This window comes from Centroberyx gerrardi, chromosome 4 (genome assembly GCF_048128805.1).
Source record: "Centroberyx gerrardi isolate f3 chromosome 4, fCenGer3.hap1.cur.20231027, whole genome shotgun sequence".
NCBI classification, from domain to species: Eukaryota; Metazoa; Chordata; class Actinopteri; order Beryciformes; family Berycidae; genus Centroberyx; species Centroberyx gerrardi.
Genome location: NC_136000.1, coordinates 28,955,442 through 28,979,231, shown reverse-complemented (window position 1 = coordinate 28,979,231; position 23,790 = coordinate 28,955,442). Strand labels below are relative to the sequence as shown.

The window sequence follows — 23,790 nt, the reverse complement described above, 5'->3', positions numbered from 1 at the left end:
CTGGAAATCAAATAGCTATTATGTTTTCATTTCCACGTCGGCGTATTTGCTTAATGAAGAGGAGACAGATCAGACCGGCAGAGAGAGTCTGCAGGAGCCGATAACCGCCAACGGCTCCCAGCTATCCGCACAGAGTGACGCTCCCAGTCACTACGCTTTTTCACCGAAAAAAGAGTGGAAGGGATGGAGGGAGGGGGAGAGAGAGAGAGAGGGAGGGGAGGGAAGGTGATAGAGTATAAGGGATGGAGAGAGAGCAAGAGCGATATTGAAAGGGGACAGAGAGGAAGAAAGAGAGGTGGTGGGAGTGGGGAGCAGGGGGGGGGGGCTGGTAAGAGGGGATGAGGAACGGAGAGATAATGACGGAGAGAGAGAATATAAAGGAGAGGCGGCAGGTTGGAAAGGGGGAGGGATGAGGGATGAGTCGAGAACGGAGAGGGAGGGGAGGAGAGAGAGGGAGAGACTCGTAGAGAAAGAGATTTTTTTTGAGAGAGAGAAAGAAAGTCTTGAAATGTCTTGAATTGTATTATACTGAACTCAAGGCCTTTTTAAAGGTCTTGAACACAGCTAGATGAAGCGTTTCATGTTGTAAATTTGGCATTCGAGGGCTTGAAAATGTTGCGGTTTCTCATAAAACGTGTCTACATTTTTCATTTTCACATTTATTTCAGCTGCGAAATTAGTCTTTCGTTCTTTTGTTTCGTTCTAACCGGCCTTAAAAAGCTAAAAAAGTCTTAAACTGATGAATCCTGCAGACCCTGGCTTCTATTTAGTACTTTTTTTTTGGCCACTGCGTCCAGGGATTTGGGGATGTTTGATGATATTTGATGTCCTGCCATCAGGTCCAACCCAGTGTATTTAAAGTGCACCCCCCCCCCCCCCCCCCCCTCTTCATGTTAATATCATTGGCAGGCCTTTATCGTCGCGTTGTAATCAGTCATTATCATAAGCATTTATAATCACTCGTTCGTACGGTTTTCCCTGATGGCGCTGACAGACATTTTCTACCGCTGAGCTTTTTCCTTTTTCTTCCTCTGCTGTGCGGCATGGCTGAAATATCCTTATCCGCCTCTTTATTTCTGCGCCTGTATTTCCCCCCTCAGTCTGTCTGTGTTTAGTCTGGCTGTTTCTTCACACCGTTTGTCAGACGCTTTTCATTTCTCGCGGGCATGGCAGTCAACCCGCTGTGGCATAGAATTAAAATGTTCCTCTGCGTTACAAAGCTTTATCTGGTCACTCTGTGTTCCTTCTTGCCCAATCGCTGTCGCATATGTGAAAACCTTGTAACCCAAAATTTGTATTAGGGTTCAACTGATATGGGTTTTTGAAGACTGATGCTGGTATTTTTGGATTCAATCTACCAATAGCCGGTATTTTGTATTTTATTTAATGTATAATTCAGTAAAAATTATAATACTAAAAAAGCATATTCATGCATACTTGCGTGGAATCTGATCAAAATGTCTCATTAGAATCAATTCAGGCTAAGGTCTTAGCATAGACAACCAGTAGTATTCAATCCAGCAGTATCAATTATACAATAAATATGTAATCAAACAAACCTATGGGGTTGAGGAAATATTCTACAATGCTTAGGCTTATGAAACCCTTTTGGAGGAATTTTGGAGATACAAGGTTTTGATCTGACAGCGGTGCGATGCTCTATGTTGCTTGAGGTGTGTTGCAATAGTGTTGAAAATTATCAATCACTTGGAGAATTCTGACTTTAAGCATACACACTGTTCCTCTATAGGAGAGTCAACAACTAATACAGGCCGCTCTGGGGATTGGTAGTCACTTTTATTTTGAAAACCAAACTTCATATTGCAGTGATATACAGAAACAGTAAAGTAGACCCAGGTAAGATTATTTCCTCCTCTGGTTAGTGTCATACTTTTCAAGAAGCAATTTTGCCTGTGGAAAGCTGAAAAACCTTGAATAAGTGTGACAGCGGATCCCCAGGGCAGCTCCTCTCAGAGACTCACCGCTGTTGAACTCTTAAGGAAGCATATGTGCTAAAAAGTGAAAGTGTTTCAATATACAGAATGTAAGATTTGTTGATCTCTGGCAGATGTGAATGCAAAACAGTCTAAGGTTTTTTAACCTCTCGGTTAACAACCTGTGATTTTATGAGAAAATTTGCATCCCATATTTACAAAAGCCGCAGTCTGAAGCTCCTTTTCTACTTTGATTAGTCAAGCAGGTTCCAGTGCTAGAAATGTGAGAATTAGGTTTCAGAATAGCTAACAAATGAAATTTGTTTTAAATTTCTACAGCTTTCTACATTGTTCTACAGCTATTGCAGAACATTGGTTGAGAGAGGTTGATCAACCCGTGGGCCCTCATTACCGACCATCACGTGTCACCTATGGCACCCACAGCCCCCCAGTGCACCCTGGGTACTCCATCACCGCATTAGATGTGAAGATCCGCAGGGGCGATCGATAAGTCCCAGGGATTTCAGATCTGTCGAAAAATCTATAGCTTTGCTCGGGTTTGTCATCCCCGAGAGTAATCAATGGCCAGTCGTTAGATGCTCAGATCCTAAAGGATAAAAAAAAAAGATGATTTTTATTGAAGTTGAATGTGGCGGATCGATATCGCGGGGGGTTCTGGATGCTTGTCTGAGGGGTGATGGTAGGGAACGCTAGCTGCGGAACTCTGTCGTAAGAGCCCAAGACGTTTAAAACCGCAAAGTTGATTTAAAAGTATTTCCCCAATCATCGGTAATTCTCTCCGCTCTGATCAAGAAGTGGCTCCTCTCCAGTGCGTGACTCGGTGTCAGGTAGCTTCGTTACTCCCTCAAGAGCTCGTACCAAAGAACCTCTCCTCTCCCTCCCTCTCTCTTCCTTTCTCTCTCTAAATATCCTCTTTTAATGTTTCTCTTCTCTCAAGTCTCTGTGATTTTTCCGATACAAGTACGCCTCTCTCCCTCTCTCTCTCTCTCTCTCTCTCTCTCTCTCTCTGTCACTTCCAGTGTGTTTTTTTTTGTGCGCGCCGGGTTATTAGCGTGAGAGCGGCGAGGCTTGCGTCTGTTTAATCAGGCTTGTTGAGCATGCAGGTTTGATGTGTGTTGTCTCTATGTTTAATCAGCGAGCTGCTCGGTGCAGGTTTGATGTGGACGGAGAGTTAATAAAGCAGTATCTTTGGCGCCTTCATCAGCTCCAGCACTTTGTTCTGCCTCTCCTCGCCTCTCCAAGACAGACAGCTTCAGTCCCGGCACGAGAGCTGCGGCGCTCAGCCACATTTGTCTCGGTCTCGTCTTGGGATTGGACGGCATTTTTACTCGGTTTTGACTCGGTTAGGGACAAGGAGGACTCCAAATTTTATTTCAAGACCAGATTTCTGTCCTTTAGTACCTTATTTCATATATACACAAATACCTAAATAATGCATTTTTTACTTGAAATATTAGAAGAGAAAGTGGTGCATTTTAAGCCCTCACTATGATGGCAGTCAACACAATTACAGTCATGGTTTTGAATTGGATTCCCTTGGTCCAGTTCTCTGTCTTGACTTGGGTCTCGCCCCCTCCCCCCTTAAGGTCTTGGTCTTGAATCAGACTTGATAAGCTACTATCTTGGTCTTAAATCGGTCTTGATAAGCTACAGTCTTGGCCTTGAATTGGACTTGATAAGCTCTGATCTAGGTTTTTAATCAGAATTAATGAGCTATTTTCTTGGTCTTGAACCAGACTTGATAAGTTACAGTCTTGATCTTGAACCAGACTTGATAAGTTACAGTCTTGGTCTTGAACCAGACTTGATGAGCTACAGTCTTGGTCTTGAATCAGACTTGATAAGCTATAGTCTTGCTTTTGAACCAGACTTGATAAACTACAGTCTTTGTCGGGAATCAGACTTGATAAGCTACAGTCTTGGTCTTGAACCAGATATAATAAGCTACGGTCTTGGTCTTGAATCAGACTTGATAAGCTACGGTCTAGGTTTAGAATTGTAATTGATAAGCTACGATCTCGGTCTTGAATCAGACTTGATAAGCTACAATCTCGGTCTTGAATCAGACATGTCAAGCTATAGTTTTGGTTTTGAATCAGACTTGATAAGGTACAGTCTTGGTCTTGAATCAGACTTGATAAGGTACAGTCTTGGTCTTGAATCAGACTTGATAAGGTACAGTCTTGGTCTTGAATCAGACTTGATAAGCTACAATCTTGGTTTTAAATGGGTCTCAATTCAGGTGGTCTCGACTACCGCTACTCAGTACTACACTACAGCTCTTCTCTTTATCTGGTTGGACCTCTTTATATCCTTCTCCTACTCGTTCTTTGATGATTTTCGTCCATGTTTTGTAAGGTAGATCATTGTGAGACCCTAACCTTAACCCTTTGCATGTGGACCATTCTTTTCTAGTTATGAGTCTTGGTGGATGTCAAAGCTCTCTCACTGTGCCTGAGTTAGTATACCTGTGAAGAAGCACTGTGGTTGTGAATAAAGATTCTCCCTCCGCCTACGTGGATGAAGGACCTCGTTTATCAAGGGAGGTTCAAACCAATTTGCACTGGAATCTTTGTCGATGTACCTTAGGCAAACAAAACATTACAACTGAAAATTCGTTGGTACAAACACCGGTGTCTGGTGTACTTCCGGTGTGAAGTATTTCCTGGATGTCGGTGTGCCACTCTTCAACACTTCATTGAAAGTTTTATCCGCCCGAACCTTTCAACATCCTGCAAATTTGGAAATATGAATAAATGGAAGCTCTAGGCCTTCTTCCAGGAATAGACCAGATCCTCATTCTTTAGCTCACAACCTAAAAAGTTCTGTCAAGCTGTTGGATAAGTCTAAACTTAATTGATGTCCCTCATATACAGCAGAGATACATAAATGTAGGCTGTGTCTTTTATTATTTCTCCATCTCTTGAATTAGTTCAGTCCAATTTTCCTATGGATATCATGCGGAGAGTGAGCCCGTAACAATTAATAAGGTTTTAACTTTTAAAAGGGCAAATGAAGTAGAATGTGCTGCACTTATCACACGGCCCTGCTATCCTTTCTGCCAACTATCCGAGAGTGAGAGAGAGAGAGAAAGAGAGAGAAGGGAAAGAGAGAATATTTCTCCTTGGATAAAAGAGGAGAGACCAGAGCTGAAACTTTTCCGCACCATTTGATGTCTGAAAGCAGTGATGCAGCGATTGATTCATTAAACCAGAACGGTAATGAGGAAAGAAATCATAATTCAAACTTACATTTTAAACACGAAATATAATTGGAATTTTATACAGAGAGGTCCCTTTGTACAATTATGATTAAAGGAAAATTAATTGTATGAAAATGTCCTTATAGATACAGAAAATTAGATCTAGCAAAGCTCAGGCGACATAGACCTAATTCTAAAAATATTGTGTACGGTATCGATCTTTTTTTTTTCTTTCTCTGCTCTTTTTTTTTTTTATTATTATTAAGGTCCAAATCTAACTGTGTTAATTTTATCTGAAATTAGAGTGAACCATGCAGGCGTGGAAGTTGAAATTAGCCTAAAGATGTTTCATTTACAAAGACAGAAACACTTTGTCAGCCAGCAATTGTTTCCAAGCATTATCTCTGCCTGCTTTTAATTGCTTTGGAAGTGAAATTAACAGAATTAGAAAAATTGCCTCTCCCTTTTTTCTACAAGGTTCTTTATTCACGGGTATTGTTGTGTGCTTTGTATAGATTATAGACTGCTTTGTTCCAGTATTGTAAATATATACGCCCCCAGTCACGGCTTTAGCTCCGAAACAATCCCTCTCCGTTCGACACAACCTAATGAAAATTAATTTACAACCTGTGCGGATTGAGGGAGAAAGGCGGGAAAAAAAAACACACACACACACACAATCCCGGTTTTGTCCCCCGTGTTAATTTCACTCAGATTTAGTTGTTCAAAAACAATGTGCGTCCTGCCCCACCCCCCATCCCCCCCTTGACTTTCCACTGCATCGTCATTATGTATTGGAGTTGTTGTCTGTGGCATATTAACTATTTCTGTCTCACTCTAGCAGTCCCCTAATCCTCTTAAAAGAAATGGTTACCCCCTGAATTAATAAGTCTATCGCCGTATCCTCGTGGGAGTCGGCTCTAACATCTAGAACGAACCGTGTCATCCGACGCAAATGAACATAATGGAAGCTGGCTTTTGTAATCGGAGAGGTTTCATAGTGAGCGACATAACTGCAACTCAGTGGTAAGATCTAGAAACACATAAACATTGAGACTAAAGTTGCGTATGGCAGTAAATCATAAAAAAACAGTTGAAAAGCAGCTCAGGTCATGCATATTGGCTGATCTTATATCATTAATAATCATTATAATTTACTTTGAAATCAGTTTATTGTTGTTTGATTCACTGATAAACAATATTTTTAGAAGTTAAGGACACTTAATAGACTGATGTGTTCATTTTATAGTTAGGACAGTATTGTTAAAATGAAGTAATTTAAAAAAGTCATATTAAATCCATATTAACTGACTCTTTTTTTGGATGTTATCTTCAAACAGGCTAAAATAGATCAAAAGTACTGTATAATTACTATGGTCAGTAGGGATTATGAAACTGTAATTGATACAGATCAGCCCTGCACTAATCACTCTTTTAGCTACAATTTTAGGTATACTGTAATTTGGCTTTAAGGTCCCCCTTGGCTTCTGCTATTAATCTTCCGGATTATACCGTTCAGCGTATCGAATTCTTGAAGCCGTTTTTTGAACGAGTTAAATAAAAAAGAAATAAAAAAATGGATCGACATCAGTGTGTTTAGGGTATTTTCCCCCCTTCTTCGTACAATCCTAAGTAGCTTGTTCGACAATCTTTACTCCCTTTTATTTTTCACCTCTCCAGCACCAATCTGTTTAGATCCGAGGCCCATGGGAAGACAATTAAAATCAAATCCCTCTCCTTCCGCGAACCTTAAGCGTAATGTAATGGCATCCGTGATTGTGTCCAAAGAGGAGAGATCTGTCGTTTCTGGCTTTATTAAGCTTTGCCATGTTTTCATGATACTCTTGGTCAATTATGTGCACTTTGTGGCACTTAGCAGCATCTTAATATTCCTCTTATGAGTGCTAGAAATGCATCTCCAAGTGGAGCTCGCTATCCAGGTACTGAATTATTGCTGTTTTGTTTTCTCCCTCATAACTGTGGGACTAGTACTTCTGATTTTACAGGTACCCCAACTCCTCAAACAGGGATAGAAGGGAGCTTTAACAGGCTAAATTTAATTTTGCTGATAGAAATATATCAGGCTAATCTTCCGTCCTCTTCCTCGTCTTCCTCCTGCAGGTTCCCTCGGGGATCTAGACGGTGGCGAGGAAAACACGCCGGACAACCTCAGCCTATCAGGAGAGGAGGGCGGAGCCTCGGACCCGGACGATTCGGCGGAAGGCGACAGCTCCAGTCCGCCACCGTTCACACCGCTATACAACGAAGGTGAGATGGGACAATATGGCGGTATTGTGGTATACCGTATACCAGGCAGTGTGATGTTCATGACTACATTGTGTAATGCCCACTTTAGATGTGCAGGGGATTATGGAGGGCCAGATAGAGCATAGCAGCTACAGGATAAACAGAAAGTAAACAGCGGTAGATGTAGAAAGTCGGAAATAAAGGGGCTTGTTTGGATTCCAAATTCACCGTCTCTTACTTTATGCAACTGTACAGGCAGTAGGCCTGCTGAACTGCAACAGTGTATGTGTAACCATATATTTGCACTGAATGAGTATCGACCAAGGCTACAATGCGATTCATTAAATTGCTGCATTATCCTACAAGAATGTAATTGTTTTCATCTTTACATCTGCACTGTATGCCTATAGCCTCATATCTAAGTAAGTGAGTAAGTAAGTAAAGTTTATTTATATAGCACCTTTCACAGAACAAAGTCACAAAGTGCTTCACAGGAGTAAAATAGTTAAAATAAGACCATCAAATAGTAAGAAACAATAAAACATAAAAACAAAGGACATAAAAACACACAGAAATACAGACACAAGAGGCTAGACAAAGGCCAGTCTGAACAGATGAGTCTTCAGCTGCTTTTTAAAAGTGTCAACAGAGACCGCAGATCTTAAGTCCAATGGAAGAGCGTTCCATAGTTTAGGTGCTACAATTTCAAAGGCTCGATCACCTTTAGTTTTGAGTCTGGAGCGAGGGACGACCAGTAAGCCCTGGTCAGAAGACCTAAGTGACCTGCTGGTAATGTAGGGATGGAGTAGGTCGCAGATGTACACAGGTGCCTGACCATGCAGGGCTCTATATGTGATTACAAGAACCTTAAATTGAATCCTAAACTTGATGGGAAGCCAATGTAAGGAAGCTAAGATGGGTGTGATGTGAGACGTCCTGCTGGACCTGGTCAACAGCCTTGCAGCAGCGTTCTGGACCATTTGTAGACGATCCAGGGATGACTTACTGAGGCAGGTGAAAAGGGAATTACAGTAGTCCAGGCGGGATGATATAAAGGCATGAATAATCATCTCCAACTCAGCTTGTGACACAACAGACTTGAGTTTGGCAATGTTTCTAAGATGGAAAAAACATGTACGGGACAATGACTTAATATGTTGATCAAAGTACATAGCCTGATCAAAAATAACACCAAGATTTCTAAGGTTAGACCGTACAGTTGAGGAAAGGGACCCAATACACTGCGCAACCTTGGAAACGATACTGTCTGAAGCAATAATAAGAACCTCAGTCTTGTCTGCATTAAGCTGTAGAAAGTCTACCTATTTTCCTATGATATGATTTTCTTTGTATGTATTTACCTTTGTGTATATGTCTTATTCTTCTTGTCTTTCTGAGTACACATGCATGCATATGCTCACACTCATACTAGTGTTCAACTGATATGGGTTTCTGAAGGCTGATATGATACCGATATTTTTGGATTGAAGCTGCTGATACAGTAGCTGATATTTGCTGATATTCAGTGTCTTTACTTATGACCAAAAATTCCAAAAAGTCACAACTCTTCAGTGTTTCCCCCCTGATTTTTATTCTTGGTAGGTGGGAAAGCCTCTGAAACAGCATGTATGGGACACTAAAACTCTCCGTTACAGCATTAGAAACAATTCAGGTTCAGGTCTTCCCATAGACAACCAGTGCAGCATTGATCAATTCTACAATAAATATGTAAGCAAACAAGCTGCATCATATCCATCATATCAGAGGTGGACTAGAGTGATTGGCCACTGTCTGATCGGCAAACTGATATTGGTCAAACCCCAACTCATGCTGTACATTTGGTGTCTGCATGTTCACACACACATTTACAGTCTGCGTGTGTGTGTGTGTATGAATGCATGGCACATTGTCAGGCATCTCATGTATCCCCTCAGTGCCACTTCCAGCTTCTGTCCTCCTCCTCATTGCAGAAAAACCACTGTGTTTGACTTTAAGGCCCCTTAGGCCACAAGTCTTTGTAGCAGAATGTCTTGGCAGGCGCGTTTGTTTTAACCAGCCCCTCAGGCAGCATTACCTCCTGCAAATAAACACTTCCCTGGAAGCGCACGGGAGAGGAGATGCTGAGGCTGTGGTCAGGCCAGCCTGCCAGGTTGTGTAGCAGCAGTTGAACATCCCTATAGAGGCTTTGTAGTTCCGTTGTGAATGTCCATTGAAGAACTGGCTGTGTGCAAGTAATGTTTAAATATATAACAAGCAGGCAAGAAGAGAGAGATAACTGAAAAAGATTGTTGTGGTTTGGGTGTATCTACTTAGTGATGTTATCAGTAAAAGTGATTTGTAAGATAAGGTAGATTTTTTTTCCAAATTTAATTTACTGTGACAGTAAACTGGTTCAGTTAACCTGAACAAACAGTTGGTTTTTGGCTTTGTTAGCTAGCTAACTAGCCAGCAGGCTAATTTAGCAAAGCAATAATTGTTAATGTTAACAGGCGACTACTAGCCACTAACGCTAGCTGCTAGTAGATATGTTAGCTAGTGCGCAAATCAGATGTGTTAACAACAAGACAGTGATGGTTAGCTGACCAGATACTATGGTTAGCTAGCTAACAAGCTGAAATCATCTAAACACAAAATCAGTCCGATTTATCGGTGATTAAATTATCAGTTCACAATCAAAAACAGCATAGAAATTAACTGTGTCCAACACAGGAGCCAGTTTTCTGGTTCTGTAGCACAATGTAGCAGCTTCATGTACAAGTACAGCCTCTGAACAGGATTATACAGAGGGGTTATTTGGGTATTTGTGCCCTCATAGATTGTATATGGGTGTATGCATTAAGGGACTCTATGGTAACACTTTCCTTGAAGTCCATTGTGCTGCATTCAGGCTGTCTGCAGGTCCTAAAAAGTCTTAAAACGTCAAATTTGTTAAATTTAGTTTAAAATTACAAATATTGTGGTTTCTTGGTGTGGCGGTTTTTCTGGTGAGAAATCTACAGTTTTAATTTACGTTTATTGTGAAATTGGTCTTGTATTTCATTCTGATATTAAGAAAGTCTTAAAAATCCTAAATTTTACTTACTTCTACTACAAGCATATTTAAGCCAATTAGAGCCATAGATGAACTAATCTTACAATATTATCATCAAACATCAGAATATATTTATTTCAAAATCATGTCATATGTACCCATACAATTGCCTCATTAATCCCTAATATTTGTGTTTATTCTATCATACTCTGATTATAATAATTACCATGCACTCACAGTGTGCACTTATGATGCCTTATAGCACCACTTCATGTAAAATGCAACAGATTTCTGATTTACCTGCAGTTAACAGTGATTATTTTAAGATTCCTTCCCTCATCAAAGACTGAAGAAGAACGATGACAGATGTGAGAAGTAATTCTGACATCAACTGTCTTCAACCTGTTATCTGTCAGCAGACGGTTAACACCTTAGTGTCGCCCCGTAAACAAACAAAACCACCGTAGTGCCATCATGAGGACGGAGCTTTCCACATGTAGCAGTCATATCTCTTTTGTGTCTAAACGAACAAAAAAAAAAAAAAAAAAATTTCTCCGGGTTCAATCTTGGCTCCACTGAATCTGCCCCCTCATGCACCTCTTATCCTGAGCTTCCCCTTGTACTCTGTGATAGCGGAGTTTTCAGTCATATTCTTTTGAGTTATTCAAGATTTCGCTACCTGCTTTTTTAATCTCAAAAATTCCTGCTCTTGTGAAATTTGGGGGCTGGAAGCGATAAGCGTCTGTTGGTCGGGTTGGTTTGATAAACCCATGGAAATTCTGTCAGGTGCTAATCGAGACGAGATTAGAGATTACCTAGCCTGTGTGTGTGTGTGTGTGTGTGTGTGTGCATTGAGGGTGGGGGGAAGGGGTGGTTATGTGTGTATTAGATTGTATAAGTGAGGATGAGAGGATTCAGTTAGACTCTGTGTGTGTGTGTGTGTGTGATCGAGTTCGCACATCGATTGCAAACCGACTTGCCGTCTTTGTTTCTTTTTTTTTCGTGTGTTTCTCTCTTTTGTTCTCATGTACCCCCCCTCCTCCTCCCCCTCACCTCCACATCACACTGTTGATTTACTCCTCCCTCTCTCTCTCTCTCTGTCTCTCTCTCTCCCTCCCTCTCTCTTCTCCGGGGGTTCCTCGGTTGCCCAGCGCTGCCATTATCAGTTCTCTGTAAATCAGCCATGTTTGACGAACCTGCTCTTTCAACCTGGGATCAATACCAGGTCTTTATCTGGCCAGCGCTGGCTAATAAAGGCAAGGCCTCTTATCCACCATCTGGAAGAGAGAGAGAGAAAGAGGGAGAGAGAGAGAGAGAGAGACACACACACACACACACACACACACACACACACACACAGAGAGAGGTGATAACCGCCCTGATAACTTTAGCAAGAAAAACACATTCTACCAGTAACAGGACCAAGCACTCTGTCCCCCCCACCCCACCCCCACCCCCACCCAACCTGATAGAGAGAACAAATATATTAATGCACGCACTCATACAATGGAGTGACACACAGATGCACATTCACAGAGAGAGAGAGAGTGAGGGAGGGAGAGAGAGAGAACATCTACTAGGATACAGCTTTATTTTCTAACCAGAGAGAGAGAGAGAGAGAGAGAGAGAGAGAGAGAGAGAGAGAAGGCTCCGCATCTGTTCAGTACATCTGTCTCTGTTGTGGTGCGTCAATTCCTTTTTTTTCTCTCTCTCTCCTCAGAATTGATCTTCAGTTAGACCGTCCCGCCGTACTTGTAACCACGGAAACAAACGGATGTTCCCGTTTATCATAACGAAGCAATCACAGCACACGGTACACCTCGCATCGAAACATATCACCAAACGGAGACCATAATCGGCCCCTAGTTTCATTGTAAGGGACAATAAAGTGGCATTGTGGTTTTAAAAGTGATATTTTAGGCCGATAGGTGGTTATATTGTCCGCTACACCTTCGACTACACCAAGTTCCCTCTTAACCACCTCTATGTCTTCAAACAGACCAATGTGGAGACTGTATGAGCAGGTAAGAAGAGGCCGAGCGTGAACATAAAGCGAGGAGAGACGCGAAAGACAAAAGAAAGGAACGGAAAGAGAAAGAACAGGGGATGGAGAGCTGTAGAAGTTAGGAGTCGAGATTGTTGGGTGACTTTGCCCCGCAGGTGTGACAGGGGAAGTTCAGCTTATCAGATTGATGGAGACTGTCTCGCTATAGGGAGGGATGTGGGGGAGGGAGGGAGGAAGGAGGGGAGGAGGGGGGGTGGTTTGGCAGAAAAGTGTCTGTCGACTCCTCCTCATACCTGCCTCCCTGTCTGAGATGATATGGGAGATAATATTGATAATATTAAACGCAATAACTGTGTCTCCAGCTCCCCTCCCCTCGCCTCAGCCCCTGCAGGATAAAATCAATGTGCCATTCAATGTGATTTATAGCTGAAAATAATGGCACTGTTTAGGCAGGGGGGGTGTGTGTGTGTGTGTGTGTGTGTGTCTACAGTATGTCGCTGTGTACTTGTGTGTCTGCGGATGAGGTTGAAAGGTGGACGTGATGTGAAGACGGATGGTGTGTGTGTGTGTGTGTGTGTGTGTGTGTACGTGTGGGGATTTGTGCCCGTTTCTCTAGGTGTGTATATGCGTGCGTGTGTGTGTTGATTTTATTTGACGATGCAGATGCAATCTCTTTAACTGTTACATTAATAACGGACGGAGTGTGAGGGCGTCACGTGGTGGCGGGGTGTTTATGGCCCGGTATCGATCGGGGGCCGCTATCGCTGTTTATCGGAGCGGGAATGCAAGGGTAAACATGGCCTTTGTGCAGACAGCTGAGGTGTTATCGGGGGGGGGGGGGGGGGGGGTCTGATGATGGGGCGGGATTTGGGGAAGGGGGGAGAGAGGGAGAGAGAGAATTAAAGGATAGAGGACAAGAGGAAGTAAAAGAGCAGGGGAGAAGTTGGGAGGTGGAGGGAATCAACGTGGGCGTTGCCCCCGTCCTCTGTTCGGAGGACGGGGGAAACGGTTGCTAGAGGAAAGAAAGTGGTTTAATTGCAAGGGAGGAAGTAAAACAAAATACAGTTACTGTTGTTACTGTAAAAAAAAAAAAAAAGGCCACCGTTCAGTTTTGTGTACTTTTAAGTCAATAATTTTACTTTTACTGAAGTATATTTCGACTGAAGTGTACTTAGTTAGCTACATTTTAAATAGCATCCATTAGAGTACGTAGTGTAGCTTCTCCATTAGCATTGCTTCAGAAACTAGTCGTTAACCACATTTGCATCAAACCTGTACAAGCATGGAGAGGAAACATTAACTTAACTAACTGTAACATTACATGCTCACATATTATTCATGATAGCTCAGTTAACATTAGCCAAAAGGCCATCTATTACGCTACAGTATTATTGGTTTGTGTTAGCCTGGTTGTTGTCTAGCTAGTTCGCTAGCCTTGCTAGCTAGTTTTAGCTAATAGCAAAAGAAACATCAATGTGGTAACGTTATTGAATAGTGGGGATGTGGATTTTCATTTTTTTTCATGGGTGTATAATAACATGAATTTCAGAAGCTTATTTTTATAACGCTCAACGTAGTGTGTAACAACTATGAGCAAAAAAACTAAATTCTCTGTCCTCTTGTCCTTTTAGCATTGCAGGGGAAAGATCATATGTAACAATGTTTTCTTTTTTTAAAGTAACTCCGTAACTTTTACTCTAAGTACATTTAAAATAAGCTACCTTTTACTTAAGTAATAATAAATAATAATGTATTTTATTTGTACTGCACTTTTCATTCACAGTGAATCTCAAAGTGCTACAGAGTTAAAAACATGAAAATAAAAACGAAGAAAAGATCGCTAACAAGAGTTAACATGAAAAAGCCTTCCTGAATAAAAAGGTTTTTAGGCCCGTCTTAAAAGAGTCCAGGGTCTGTGTAGAATTCTACATTTGTGTTTTTACTTCTTCTCAAGTAACATTTCAGCAAGCTAACAGTACTGCTACTATTTAGCCACTCTGTCCACACCTGGTTTATTGATAGAAGGACAGGTATGGGAAGTGAAGAGAAATAAGTGCCTGTAGTGATTTATGTAGCATACAGTATGCCATTTGTTGGACGCCTACAGGTTCGACAGCGGGCTAAAGGGAGGTTGGGAAGGTTACTTTTATCATGGAACCCATTGCGCATCACAGATTACATGATTAAAATTGTATACAGTAAGATAATCCATTGGTTTACTCTAGCTAAGTAATTCAGCAGTATTCAAGTTGCATAAAACAATATTTTTCTTTAATCTGTCAATTACTTTTTTCCCTTCAAATATGTTCCTAAGTAATGCAGCCAAGTTAAGTTATTTTTCAGTATAGTTACTAACTTTAGATTATTGCAATCCAGTTACATGTAGTCAGCCTAGCAGTCAGCCTAACCCTTGGCCAGATGATGATGCAAGGTGGACTAGAGAACAAGAAGACAAAGATTTTCAGTTGAGATAGTTTGAGCTGCTGTGATGTAACTATTAATCTAATCTAACTAATCATTAGTCACTCTAATAGGGAGGGACACAACAGTGTGATGAACCGGGTGATAGCAGGGCAAAGGTTCAGGGTTCACACACACACACGCACGCCTGGACAAACACATCATATGCACACACTCAAATGCTTGTGTGCACACACACACACACACACACACACACACACACACACACACACACAGAGGTCCACCCACATTCAGAACCGCACACAGATCTCTTTGATCAGCGAGCAGGAGGCTCTGTAATCAGCTTGATCAATGCCAGGGATATCAATGCCGCTGATTAGAGAGGAACACAGCGAGCCTCTGTCTCTGCTGAAGGTGACAGGCCGAGATGAGAGGAAGAGGAGGAGGAGGAGGGAGATGCAAAGATAAAAGAGAGAGCGAGAGACACCGACGGACGAAAGACAAACACGACGAGACACAGTGGAAACACACAGAGAGAGAGAGAGAGGGGACGGGTGTTGATTGAGAGAGAAAACGGTGTAAGACAGATGGATAGAAGCGAGGAAAAAAGGGAAGAAGAGAGAGTGAAGACGTCGTTTCGTTCTGATGAGTCTTTCATTTCTCCAGTGTTGCAGGGAGAATCAAAGGGTCCATCTCTGCGTGGTGAGGTGTTGTGTTACGCGGGAGTCGTTTCCCCGCTGCCTTTGATCAACAGACAGGAACAGCCACTGCCCAGACACACACACTCACACACACACACACACAAGCATACACACATTTACAGACACGCACTAGGGTTCGACTGATATGGGGTTTTGAAGGCCAACATTTTGGGATTGAAGCCGCCAGTAGTTGATATGTGTGCGTATATTCAATATATTTCTGTTTTTATGCAAAAAAATTCAGCAGAGTATTCAGCATTTCCCCCATAAGTTTATTCTTATCAGGGTGAAACAGCATTTAGACCATCATGAGACACTAAAACTCTCCATTGAAATCCAGAAAAAAAAAAAAAAATGTAAATAATAATAAAACACTTTTTGGAATCTAATCAAAGTGTCTCATTAGAATCAGTTCAGGTTAAGGTCTTCCCATAGACAACCAGTGTAGTATTGATCAACTCTACAATAAATATGTAATCAATCAAACTGCATCATATCCATCATATTGGTCTCAAACTGATATATCAGTCAACACACTCACTCACACATGCATAAATACACCAAAAATGAATAGTGGCTGAATGGCTTCAATGCTATCCATTAATGCCAATTGTGTCGCTTTGTGTTGAAAAGCGTACTGATGTGTGACTTTTTTTGTGTCTCAATGTGTCCAGAGCCCAGGACGCAGGACTCGCGGGGCGTCCCGGACGACGAGGACGAGGACGGGGAGGAGAAAGGTCCGACGCACAGCGCCGGCGAGGAGGAAGAGGAGGGCGAGGAAGAGGAGGAGGTGTTACAGTGGCGGGGTCCAGGTCGGTAATGTATACAACAATGTGTTTTCCTGCGTGGAAATGGTTGCGGTTCCTGTGGCTGTTTGCTCCAGCACATCAGAGATTTCCAAGTGTAGGATAGGTGTAAATTAGCTGTCCATCATTACACTTGGTTCAGTTAAGTTTGTAATGATCTTGGAAAAAGGAAGGGAAGATGAATTGGAATCGTTTTGTCTGAGGGGGAAAAATTAAGAATCAGAATCTCTTATAGACGTGTTTTTAACATTTTTTACTGGAGGATCTGGTAGACTGATAGACAATAGTCATTACATTCATTTAGATTCCAGTACACAAGACAATAACAGTCTTCCTCACAGCTGTGCAGTTGGTGTGATCCTATTTGGTGGTCCTATTTCTTTCACCTTTTAATTGGCCCTTTTACCTTTTACCTGGCTGAATGTCCAAATACTGATCTGGGATCGCATATCAGGTCACATGGCTGCATGAACGCTACTTTAACATAAAAAAAATTATTTTCATTCTTTTTATGCTTTCTCTAATCTTTACTAGAATGTTTTAATCTTTATTAAGTGTTATTCTATGAAGCTTCAGAAAACTCATCTCCCATACTGTGTTCCATTATTTTCTCTCAAAGCTTAGTTGTATATGCAATATTTTTCTTGTGCTTTTATGTGAGTGGTATGTGAGTTTATGTGTTTTAAAGGGATATTTGAACCAACATACCTTCATTTTAACCCTTAGCATTGTCTCAAGAGGATTCAGCCAGCATTGAATGCTTACGTGTGTGTGTGTGTGTGTGTGTGTTAAAGTTGCTGCTCTTCCAAGTTTTTTCCGTGTCCATTGTGCTGTCCTAGTGTTACCCTGCAGGAGATGTGAATGTGACAGGCCGGGGGAATTTATTCAACTCCTAACACAAAAACACACACATACATACACACACACACACGGCCAAGAGGAGATAACAAGCAAATCGCCATAATTTTATTATTTATTTCCTCTCTTATCGTGGTTTGTTTGGTTATTTATTTCTCTCTGTCTGTTGTCTTCAATGAGTTAAACAATGCAAGAAGATTACCGCACTATCTCGCATTATTTCCTTTTCAAGCTGCGCACGTTTTATGTACGTCTGTGCATGTGTGTGTGCACTTTGGGCGCACGTATACGCCATTTTGTGTGTGTGTGTGTGTGTGCACGTGTATTTTAATTCCTCTGGTGGGGAAGAGAGGATGTGTTCATTATCGTGCTGTCCCAGCCTTGTCCCTTTAACAGTAATTGGAGCGATATTAATTGCTGCGCGGTGGCTGGTTGATGGTAGCACCGTGATGCTGCACTGATAGGGGCCTTCGTTTCTTTTTTTTTCCCCTTCCCTCTCCTCCTCACAAACTAACTGCCGGGCGAGCGAGGCAGAGGGATAGAGGAGGAGGGAGGAGGAGGAAAGGGGGAGGGAGGGAGAGAGAGTAAGGGAGAGAGATAGCCCCTCTATCAGCTCCGGAGCAGGCGCTGTCTTTATCAGGAGCACGATTGGCAAAAGGGAAACTTTGACCGGTCTGAATTTTTCTCTTATCGTCAAGACCCCCCCCTCCCTCCCCTCTCTACCCACCCCTCCTCCTACTCCTACTCCTCCTCCTCCTCCCTCCATCCCTCTCCTCCCACCTCCCTTCCTCCCTCCCTCCCTCCCTCCCTCCCTCCCTCCCTCTATCCATCCACCTTCTCCTCCTCTGGTCTCTCCATCACCCGCTAACAACCCCGCAACCCCAGCCATCACCCCTCAACAACACTTTGCATCTCTCCCTCTCTTTTTCCCCCATTCATTTTTTTCATTGTTTTTGTTCTTCTCCCCCCCCCCCCTTCCCTCCCCCTTTGTCAGGATGTTACAGTAGGAGTGGAGTCGTTGGCTAATGTTCCCTTGTTCATACCAAACGCTCAGCGTTCAGACGTTTCCCATAAACAGATAAAGGGGGAGAGAGTGTGTATTGGCTTGTATGGGAAAAAAAAAACAGCGTTTTATCTGCTTTGGGAGTGTTAGCGTTCCACTTGTTTCTCACCGTGGGTGGGTTATAGCCTCTCGGTCCTGGGACCAGGAGTTTCTAGCTAATTATCTTAAGGAGTTTATAGCTTGGTCCCTTCGATGCCAATAGTCCATGGGGATCGATTGGGTATGGCAAGGTGTGGCACTCTCTATACCTTAGTCTGTCTTTTTTTATCATTACAATGGAGAGTAAAGTTCAAGCCAAAAAGGCAGAAATCTATTTGGAAGGCATATTTAAAACGTGTCCTCCCCCGCGAATAATGCAGAGTTGTAGTGGGTTGATAAATAGAAAATATGTATCCTCATGTTTCTTGATTGTATGCGTCAGGGAAAGGGGAAGAGGAGGCGCCAAGATATTGTGTGTGACATACAGACAATTAAACAGACATTGTAGCGCCCCCCTTAGGCCAATCGGTGTAATTTTAATTTTAATTGCTGGAACGGACCGACGAGACAGTTTCGTCAAAATCTGATCAGTGATGTCTGAGATATTGTGCGAAAGGGGGACAAGAAAAAAGATCAATGTTTCCTCTAAGCTGACAGTTTGGTGAACTACGTCTGATAATTTATCACATTTACAAAATAATGTCAGTCATGAGTTCATTGCTCCACTTGCGACGCAGATATTTAGTTGATGCAAGTGGGCTTGATAGTTGCAATGATGATAGTAGATGGAGGGCAGGTGTTATTGCCTCGGGTTTAGTGAATAATTAAGATGATTCATTATATTGTGGCTGCGTTTTATTTCCTTTTACCCTGACTTTCATTAATGAAATCCTCATGACATAATCAGAATATCACCGTGAGACTGTTGAAACTCCATGTGCCTCCACGCCTCTCTAAGTTTGTTGGTTTGGAGAAAAAATGGAGAGAAGGTATCTTACTCTTAAACAATCTCTCTCTTTTTGGTTCATCTTTGGAATCTCTCCTCTATTTCTCCCCCTTATTTCTATCCCGCTCCATCCCTCCTTCCCTACTTGTCTTCTTTCTCATCTCTGCGCCAGCACAGACAAACAGTCGAGGCTCCCTCTGCTCGTAATTGTCTCTGGCCCTCTATCCGTCCACCCATCCATCCATCCGTCCATCCATATCTCTACCTCTCCATTCGTCTGCTCTCTAGATGTTTATGTCATGGCTGTTACGCATCATGCTGAGGAAATATATGACAATCTCTATTCATGTCTTGAGGCACTGATCCTTAGCTCGGCTCGGCGTGGAATATTACAAATGCAGAACTCTGTTGCATATAAATCGGTGCAGCGTTGTGTATAGAAATTCTGAATTTTTTTGAATAATGATAATTTTTAGATTTTAGTAAAAAAGTTAAAAAAAAAAATCAAATCTATTGTAGATAGGTTGAAATTCAGAAATTCCTTTTCACTGGATATGAAATTTCCCTTTCCACATACCCTTTGTGTTCTCTTAACTTATGATGATAATGATCTCTTAATTTATTCGCAGAAATTATGTTTCATTGTCCCAGCCATTGCTATTGTTCCGAGAGAATATCTCCAAGTAAATGCCTGATATTAGCACAACAGCAACAACAACAAAACATTTTAATTCATCCTGCCAGTCATGTGTTTTTTTTTTTTCGTTTTTTTTCCTGCTCAAAGATAATGCAATTCATTACCGGACACAACATTTTTCAATCGGCACATTTGACACTGTCTCCTCAGTATGTAATGAGTTGTTTATATGTCCCTCTGAATAATTTCCTTAGTCATAGATGACAGTCAAGGCAGTTCTTTTTGAATTTCTCTTTTTTTTTTTCATTTTCTGTCAACAGCAGTTATCAAAACGTCGCCTTTGTGGCCTCCATTGATATGAAAAAACATGAAAATTAAAGAGATGATTGGATTGAAAGTAAACTTGGAATGGATTAGAGGCTTCAGCAATTTTCCGTTTCTGTTCTCCTCGCATGTGTTCAACCCCAATGTGTACTTCCTCCTAAAGCAATCAGGAAGATGATGTGTGTGTGTGTGTGTGTGTGTGTGTGTGTGTCTTCAGCGAATTCGATGAGGGTGTGGTGGCATGGTGAGTGAAAGAGGCTAGGTGGTAGCTGGTCCCTATCAGGGATGGCATGATACGCCAAAGCCGCCTTTTTAATCTACAATGTGTCCATATTGCATGATATGCAAAATAAATTATGAAGAGAAGAAAAAAAAAAATTATCTTTTGAATGACCTTGCAGGCTGGAGGGTTCGATATTTTCTCCCTCACTGCTTAAAATTCTTGATATGCAAATGGGTGTCACAGTAATCCCTTGTCATTCGCTGGCTGGCTGGCTGGCGGTCCCCACACATTTCTCTCCTTCCAGTACTGTGTGTGAAGCCATTGTCACTGGGCAAAGAATGTATTGCTAAACGGTGAAAGCATTTTATAATAAAGAGTTGGACAAAATACGGGACACATGTAGCAATGTATGAATATGAAGCATCTAATGAGCAGTAGAGCCTCCCTTTTCCTTCAGAACAGCTTCAGTCCTTGTCCTGCTGTCATCCTGCATCCTGAACTGTGTGTAGCTGGATGTTGGATCTTTCTTCAAGAAGGAAAGTCTCCAGTTCTTTGAGAGATGAAGGAGGTTTAATCTACTTCCTATAACGGTTCAATGATGTTTAGATCTGTTGATTGGGGCCATGGAGGGAGCGGTGTGTATGGTGGAATTATCATCTTGGAATATAAGAACATCATGAGGGAAGAGTGTTTGCAACCTGGTCCTGTAAAATGGCCTGATATTCCCTGGCCATGCAGAGCAATCATCAGACCTAACGATTCCCAGTAGATGGCTGCCAATATGATTATAAATCCACCACCATGTTTAACAGTTGATAACAGACATTGTGGGTTGAAGGGATCTTTTGTCTTTCTCCAAACGTAAACCTGTTTGGATGGAGCAAAATAGGCTGAAAGACAACTCATCAGATTGATTATTTTTTCCATTGCTCAGGCTCCAGGTTTTGTGCTCCTTACACCAGGTTATGTGTCTTTTTGTATCCACTTTGGTTACAAGTGGTTTCTGAATGGCAGTCCTGCCATAAATACCAGCTTTGTGAAGCTCATGATGTACAGTTTTTTGTTGAGACTGTCACAGAAGTGTGGGTTTAATTCTGTGGTCATTTTTGAGGCTGTAATTGTTGGTTTTTGGCAACTATCCTGTGAAGTGTCCATCTGTTCTTTATGGTGAGCTCCAACTTTGCCGCTGTAGTTTTTATGGCATATGTTGTCATGATTTTTCGGACTGTTCCCCTTGCTATACTAAATCATTTTGCCGTTTTGTGACTCATACATCTGCAATTCACACACGGACTATCTGGCTTCTTTGGAACCGTTAGTTGCTTCATGTTGCTTTGAAAACATATAAAAGTGGTGACTGTCAGAACTCTTTTAAATCTGGCACTATACTGCAAATTGAAATTCAACTTAACTTAACTCTGATTTTGCTACTTCAAAGTCTTTTGTCATGTGGTGTTTCCGTTATTTTGTCCACCCCACGTATATTTATAATATTTTACCTTATCTGCTGTAGCCTAAACATTTATACATTTTAAAAAGCATGCATTCTTTCAAACAGCAGCACACACATTATAGATAGCATTGGAAGTAGCGTAGCACCTTGGCGAGCCGACAAGAGAAAGAGGATAGCCTTCAGTGCCCAGGTGCCTCCTCTCTCCAGCCCTATACTATGTGACACGGATGAGAAAGAGGGGGGCCTCTCTGAGCTGTCCAATCCCACTCTTTGACACCCAGTCTACTCCAGGGGCCCCGCCAAGCCAGCCGAGCGAGGCGAGCGTTTTCCTGCTGGCCCAGCACTTCTCTACCTGCTAACCCCTTATCCTCCCCGACAGAGTTATTCAAATTACCTCCAATAAAGCATTATAATGGCAGGCGTAATAATGGTTATTATTATTTACCAGGCATGGTGTGTGTGTGTGTGTGTGTAGCGGGTGGGTGTTGGGTTATCATACAGTAGTTAATTATAATAGAGCATGAAGGCACACTATATGCATATTATCGCGGCCGTGTAAGAGAGTCTAATTTATTTGGGGTGAGGAAAGGGAGATATTGGGGGTGTCACATTTGCATACCGCGCGCGGCTACTTTTCCCATTGAAATCACCACGAGCGGCGCAAGGTGCACCCTCATCACTTTATCCACATGTGATAAGGCCTTTGTTTCTCAGTTTGATCCATCTTACCATGGATGGCTGGGGGTGGACTTTGGAGGATAAGATGTTTGCGTTAAAGCTTCCAGTTTTCTGCACGGTTGCTAGTTTGCTCATCGCTTTGTGGAACTATTCATAGAAATTGTCAAGAGCCAAAGCTTCAAGTGAGTTTTGAGTTTATCCAATGAAAAGGTTTCATGAGCACCAAGGTGATTTTTGATATATATTTTATATGTATCTTCAATCAAAATGATACTTTTGAGGAGTTATTTTGGAGGCACAGTGACTGGGTTTTGCACATTTTAATGAAGCTTTACTGGAATACACATTATGATCAAGCCTACTAGTGTGTGTTTCACTAACTCACACTCCCTGTTAAAGCTTAAATATCTGTGTGTGTGTGTGTGTGTGTGTGTGTGTGTTGTGTGTGTGTGTGTGTGTGTGTGTTATCTGTTATCTGGTAGACCAGGAGCGTAGACAGTTAACTCCCGGCGTTGAGACGAGATGTCATCTCCAGACCGGCCGAGGTTAAAGGGGGTGAGCTTAGGATAGAGGGATGAAGGGTTAGAGAGAGCTTAAGGAGGAGAGGCAGAGGATAACATGAGGGGGAAAAGGGAGAGAGAGAGAGAGAGAGAGAGATAGAATAAGAAAGAATAAAATGAGATGAATGGAGAGGTAAAGATAGAGGGATAAGGGAACACGGGGGAAGAGAGAGTAAAATGTGGGTAAAGGTGAGAGAGGGAACAAGACGAAGTGGAAGAGCAAGCGAAAGAGGATGAGAACGGGGTGAAAGAAGTAAACGAGTGAGTTTAGAAGAGAGGGATGACTAATGAAGGGTGAAAGATGGGTGCAAGTTTAAGGATCAACGAGAGAGAGGGAGAGAGAGATGAGGAGTGAGAGAGATTTTAAGTGGTGCAATATAGATAGCGAAATTAGAGGTGAGGGAGAGAGAAATAGGTGAGGCTGAGAGATGGAAGGATGAGGGAGATGAGATTTATTAGGAAGGAATGACAGTCGGAGCATCCTATTGGCTCACAGCAACTGTGCGCTCACAGCATCACAGGTTTGAATCTGGCTTATTTTGAGCATGTCTGCCATTCTCTCCCTTATATCCTTCCTACAGAAATACCTTAAAAGCAAGGGTATGGGAGTGAAGATTAGATACAGGCTTTGGATGGAGGGCTAAGAGTGTCGGGTGGGGTTAAGGGGGTTGGAGGGTAAGGTTAACCAAGAAATCTATTAA

At 42.1% G+C, this 23,790-nt stretch overlaps 1 protein-coding gene across 1 annotated transcript in view; it reads left to right on the top strand.

The window, feature by feature from the left end:
- Positions 1-23,790, top strand: part of zfpm1 (zinc finger protein, FOG family member 1) — a 96,176-nt gene that overhangs the window by 36,161 nt on the left and 36,225 nt on the right. Inside the window, exons 2-3 of the mRNA XM_071919346.2 lie at positions 7,279-7,425; positions 16,237-16,374. Coding sequence (XP_071775447.2) covers positions 7,279-7,425; positions 16,237-16,374 — 285 coding nt within the window. The remainder of the gene's footprint in view (positions 1-7,278; positions 7,426-16,236; positions 16,375-23,790) is intronic.